This window comes from Zootoca vivipara, chromosome 7, assembly GCF_963506605.1.
Source record: "Zootoca vivipara chromosome 7, rZooViv1.1, whole genome shotgun sequence".
NCBI lineage: Eukaryota > Metazoa > Chordata > Lepidosauria > Squamata > Lacertidae > Zootoca > Zootoca vivipara.
In genome coordinates this window covers 92879008-92884152 of record NC_083282.1, presented here as the reverse complement: position 1 = coordinate 92884152, position 5145 = coordinate 92879008, and the positions used below count along the sequence as shown (strand labels likewise).

Here is a 5145-nt window from a genome sequence, read left to right as displayed (position 1 = left end):
CTGCATAAGCTATGGGCTAAAAGTTTCTACTGTAGTAACTTTCCCAGGAAATCTGAAAGTAGACCTCCCTCCCCCTGTGAGCCTGATAATAATGTTGGCCTACCATGCAGGGCTGTTAAGAATAACCAAGAATGTGTGAGAAGGATTCAGAATTTGAGGGGGGAAGTTGGGTCCTGGTTTTTCTTTTCCCCAGTGAGGGTGGAGATCTGTTTGGTCTTCCAAACACCCCTTTCCTGGAGAACAACTTATCTAATTTATATCCAAAGATCCCCTTCCACCCGATAAAAGCCACATGACCCCAAAGGACAATTTGTCGCAATATGCATTTGTTTTAATAACAAAAACCTCAAACTATTGTAGAACAATATTCTCAGGGGGGAAACATTATCATTATTATCATTGTAATATACAATACAAGAATGATTCTCAGAAATCTGAGAAGTATTTTGGAGAGAGTTACAACACGCTGCTTTCTCTTTTTTTAAACAAAGAACAAGCACTGCCCGTCTTAAGCATTAAACCCCTTTCTCTAAGAGGGTTCTGCTTTTGAGTTCATTTTGAGTTCACTGGTTCTGGTTCCTCTTTCTCGCGAAGAGACACCCACATGGCACCCTTTCGACATGGGAAAAGTGGGGCGGAGGCTGTTGATTCGAACTCTCCTTCACTTCCAGTAAAAATGTCCTTTGCAGTCTCTCTGCTGGTGGAACTTAGTCCGTTGGGAGAGGAGAGAGCGGCTGCCACACATCTCCATCCTGGAATTCCTTCCCCTGCCATTGGAGGAGCAACAGGAAAGCCATTTCTTCCCGAGGACGTTCCGCAGGCCTGGACTGGCCCTCAGCGGCACAGGATCCGGTCGTCGGGATTCACACAAGCAGCCTGGAAAGAAACACAAGATAGACAGCGGATCAGCACGGCGATAAAAGCCAATAGCCGTGTAATTCGTAAATCCACAGGAGGCTGTTTGAGACCCTCAACAGCAAAGTCCCCATTTTCCTCCCTAGGGATGAAGCCAGCACTCTGCTGAAGACTGCTGTGGAATCCAGAAGCTTGTGAAAAGTAAGGGTGACTGTGTTCAGTGCTCCCAGATTCCATCAAGCCTAACTCAGAACAGCGCATACACACCAACAAACAACACCAGTGGCAGGAGCAAAGTCCACTGGACTGCAAGCGAGAGCCATTGCCATTCCAGCTTCCCTAGGGAGCAACTGTCATCTTCCTGTAGCTAAGGGGAGATCCTCCCCCCCCATGGGACATGGGACTGTTGGACTCCATCTCCCATCAGCCCTTGCAGCCAGCGGGGCCAAAGGCCAGGGGTGATGGGAAATATCCATGGAGCTGCAAAAAAGTGTTTCCATGCAAAGGGAGGGAATCCATCCAGCCTGGAACACAGTGCTTTAATGTGATAGCCAAGGGCTGAATACTGTATTGACAGCAGCAAGGAGAAACTTCAAAAAAGGCTGGGGGGGGGTTAATGGGAAATCATGACCCATCTCCCCCAAGAGGGGACAGAAAAGGGAGGGATCAGAAGAATTTTGAGGGTGGGTGGGGGAAGAAGAGGTCACAAGGGGCATCAGGGAAGAGGAATACAGGGTCAGGAAACAGAAACAGGCAGGATATGCGATGGGGAAGATTAACACACACAAACACACCCTGGCAAAGAAGGGGCAATATCTAAAATAGGTAAAAATGGGGTGGGGGGCAACTAGGAAGACTAGGGAGCCAGGGCAGAGGGCATCACCTCCAGGTTGAAAAACGAAAGCGCACACACAGGGGTGGGGACAGAATCCCGTCCCCAAGAATGGACGTCCAGAAAGTAAAAACACCAAGGAAGCAGCGGCACCCAAGGGTGCCAGGTCGTAAGGGTCCACAGTGTGGAAGGGTAACCTCAGGACAGGGTGGCAGGATGTGGGGTGGAGGGAAAACACCCCCAGAAGGAGAAGCAGCAGCCCAAAAAGGGCATGGCAGTGGCACCCAAGCGACTCCGCCACGGAGACCAGGGAAGGTGGCGTCCGTATGGAAAACCAAGTCAAATAATCGGGGTGGGGGTGCAAGGCTGGAAACGCCCCCCTAGCTCCGTGGGCAGGCAAGGGACACCTTGAAACCCTCCATCTATCCTGTCGCTGCCCCCCGTGGTAACCCCCCCACCCCCGAAGCGCCCAGCAGCCCAGGGAGAGACGGCGGCGCGGTCGGTCAGCAGCCGGGGCTCACCTCGGGCACGGCTCCGGCCGGCTCGTCCGTGGCCCTCTGCTGGGTCGGCCCGGCGCCCAGCGGGTGCTGCAGCTCGAGCTGGAGGTCCCAGATATAATCGATGACGTGCTGGAGGATTTCCACTTTGGAGACCCGTCGGTGGCGGGGCAGGGTGGGCACCAGCCCCGCCAGGCGCGAGTAGCAGCCCTTCATGTCCATGAGCAGCGAGGCGGCGGCGGCGGCCTGCTCCGGGCACAGGGGCAACCCCCGAGGGGGCGGCGGGCTGCCGGCCCGGGACAAGGAGACGCTCTGCTCCGACAGGCACCGCGACACCGGCTCGCCCGCGCCCCCGGCGCCCAGGCGCACGCCCTTCAGGGCGCAGCTCGGGCCGGGCGACACGGAGGGCGCTGCGGCGGTGGCCACCTTCATGGCTGCGCGAAGGATCGAGGCGGAGAAAAGCGAATAAATTGGAAATCCAGCCACGAAACGAGACGGATGGAGCGCTACAAGTCCCGCGCCCTCGAGCAGGGCGAGCTATTTATAGGGGCCGAGGTGTGGGCGGGGCCGAGCGCCGTGCGAGGTAGCCAATCACAGGGGCGGAGGGAGGGAAGGGGGCGTGGCTCCCACAGCAACTCTTCTGCTGCTTCCATGGGACGGAATTGAAACGCGAGTTTGGGGTGTATTTTTCTCCCTTTTTTTTCAAAGCCAAACATCATGGGAAGCAAGGAGTTCCCGCCCCCTCTTCTTCTTCTTCTTCTTTTTTTAAAGAGAGATTGGGGAGAGCTGCAGGTGGAGGGAGCCCGGGGGCATTTTATCCGGAAAAAGGGGAGGATGAAAGGAATGTGACAAGCACTTGAAAAATAAATAGTTTTTAACGACAGATTTGACACTTTCGCCTCCCCGCTGCCTCCTCCTTCCCCGCCCTCCTCCTCCATACACGGAAACAAATGTGCTATTAAGTCGTCCCCCCCGCATCACCGCTACCCGTTGAACACACACTTAATATCATGTACATATATATTTATATATTTCCAAACTTTCTCCCAGAAGGCGCACCTTCGCCATCCTTAATGCAGATGTTAATATGTTTCTCAAGAGAGGAAAGATCGTTCTGCCCCCACCCAAGTCGCCGACTGCTACAAGCACCATCTATCATTATTTAAAATGAAAGGCTCCGTTAATGCAAAGAGAGATGGGAGAGCGGGTCTTAGAAAACAAGACTTGCAATGGATTGGGGGGGGCTTTTAAAGTTTCGATCTCCTCCAGTTTCGATGACTGTAAAAGTCCGGGATTGATTGATTGATTAATAATCAACGCGCGGTGAAATGAAAACCGGGATCCGTCTAGATAGGAGATGAACGCGGTCACGTTTGAGACGAGTTCGATTTCTGAAGAGTTTCCGGGATGAATGTTTAATCCCAGTCTGGTCACGTGTTAGCGTGTTCACACGCTCCACAGCTGCACATCTACTGGAGGTGGTGGGGGAACCAACTTAAAATGTGTGTGTGTGTGTGTGTGTGTTGGTTGTGGTGTGCATAGTTGCCAAGTTCTCCCTTTTTTTAAGGGAAATTCCCTTATGCTGAATAGGCTTCCTCGCGAGAAAAGGGAAAACTTGGTAGCTATGCAGTGGTGTAAATCATTGCTAAATACCAGTGAATTCACTGAGTGAGGCTGGGAAACCATCATTTTCCAATAAACCCTTCCAGCAAGGACCCTGTCGAGATTCTATCCTGCCCCTGGGGCTCTGCGTTTGCTGAACGAATCCGACCCAACTTTTGCAGCCAACCCTTTTCGGAGTCGCAGGCTGAGATCCTACAGTACACAGAGCTGCTGTCTGAGTGAGGATCGGCCTTGCCTCCTTCCCCAGACACTTCGCAGGCAGCTTGGAATCGGACTTTGCAAGCGCCCAACTTGCGTTTCCAAAACACAAGCAAAAAAACCACCACAACTCGTGTGTGTGTGTGTGTGTGTGTGTGTGTGTGTGTGTGTGTGATGAATACTCGCAAACCCAGCGTTGCAAAGTCTCCCAGGCCAGCCGCCAGCATCGGGGGCTCTCACTTTCACTTTCGCCCCATTCATCTCCAGCTCCTTCTCTCTCCTTCTCCCTCTCCTCCAGTCGGCCTGGACCGTTGCCATTTATAGCCGTTCCCAAGGCAGCCTCGGTAGCGCTCCGTGTCCCCCCCCCCGCCCCCTGCCGCCCCCTCGGGCTGTTTCTGTGTCTTAACAAGCCGCTCAGACCGCGCGACGCCAAGGCCTGTGATGTCACCCATTCATAAAACCCTGAGCGCTGTCAGCCTGGCGCCTCGCGGCCGGTGCCCATGGAGACCGCAAAGGCGGAGGGGGGAGGAAAGGAGGAGGGAGGGAGCCTCCCCCGCGCCTCCGCCCCCCCCCCCCGCGCCATTCACCTGCAAGCCAAGGGCCCTGAGAAACCCGGCGCGGAGCTTTTATCACCTCGGAGCCGTCGTGTCCCGCCCCCCCACCCAACAATGGGGGTCTCTTGCAGGTGCCAGGGAGTTGGGGGGGGGCGTAATCCCCCTCCCGCTGTTATGCACACACACAAACACCTCGTCCCCAGGCTCGATCTGAAGCTGGGATTCCACAACCAGGAGCCAGCTGTTCGGGCCCCATAGAGCGGCGTCGAGGAGGGGGGGGCGCATTTGCTCGCCCCCTTTCCTGGTCTGCGCTTGGCGTTTGGTGCAGCGCCCCCCGCAGGCCGGTTGCCAGCCAGCGGGAGAACTGCGCCGGGATGCCAAGCGCTTTTTCAGAGTTCCCGAAAGAGGCTTCTTCTGAGCTCTCCACGCCGAGGAAGCCGGTGGCTGTTTCTCCAGGGAGGGGGCCCGCTGGGGGGGGGAATCTCATCACTGCCCCCCACCCCCACCCAACATTAGATGAGGTTGCATCCAAGCAAGTGTCATCCTGTTTTCCCCCATCCCTTTGCTTACTGTCAAATAATAATAA

At 55.0% G+C, this 5145-nt stretch overlaps 1 protein-coding gene across 1 annotated transcript; it reads right to left on the bottom strand.

The window, feature by feature from the left end:
- Positions 1–304: 304 nt before the first annotated feature.
- On the bottom strand, positions 305–2685 carry ID1 (inhibitor of DNA binding 1). The gene is made up of 2 exons (XM_035122841.2): positions 2209–2685; positions 305–876 (listed from the first exon to the last, which is right to left on the bottom strand). The coding sequence occupies exons 1-2, from the start codon at positions 2614–2616 to the stop codon at positions 835–837; spliced, it is 450 nt and encodes a 149-aa protein (XP_034978732.1). The 5' UTR covers positions 2617–2685; the 3' UTR covers positions 305–834.
- Between the last annotated feature and the right edge of the window lie 2460 nt (positions 2686–5145).

Bases quoted from the DNA above. Each gene is read 5' to 3' on its own strand.
- ID1 (XM_035122841.2), bottom strand. From the start codon at position 2,616: ATGAAGGTGGCCACCGCCGCAGCGCCCTCCGTGTCGCCCGGCCCGAGC. The intron at 877-2,208 runs GTGAGCCCCGGC...GTTTCTTTCCAG, and splicing joins CGGCCGGAGCCGTGCCCGAG to GCTGCTTGTGTGAATCCCGA.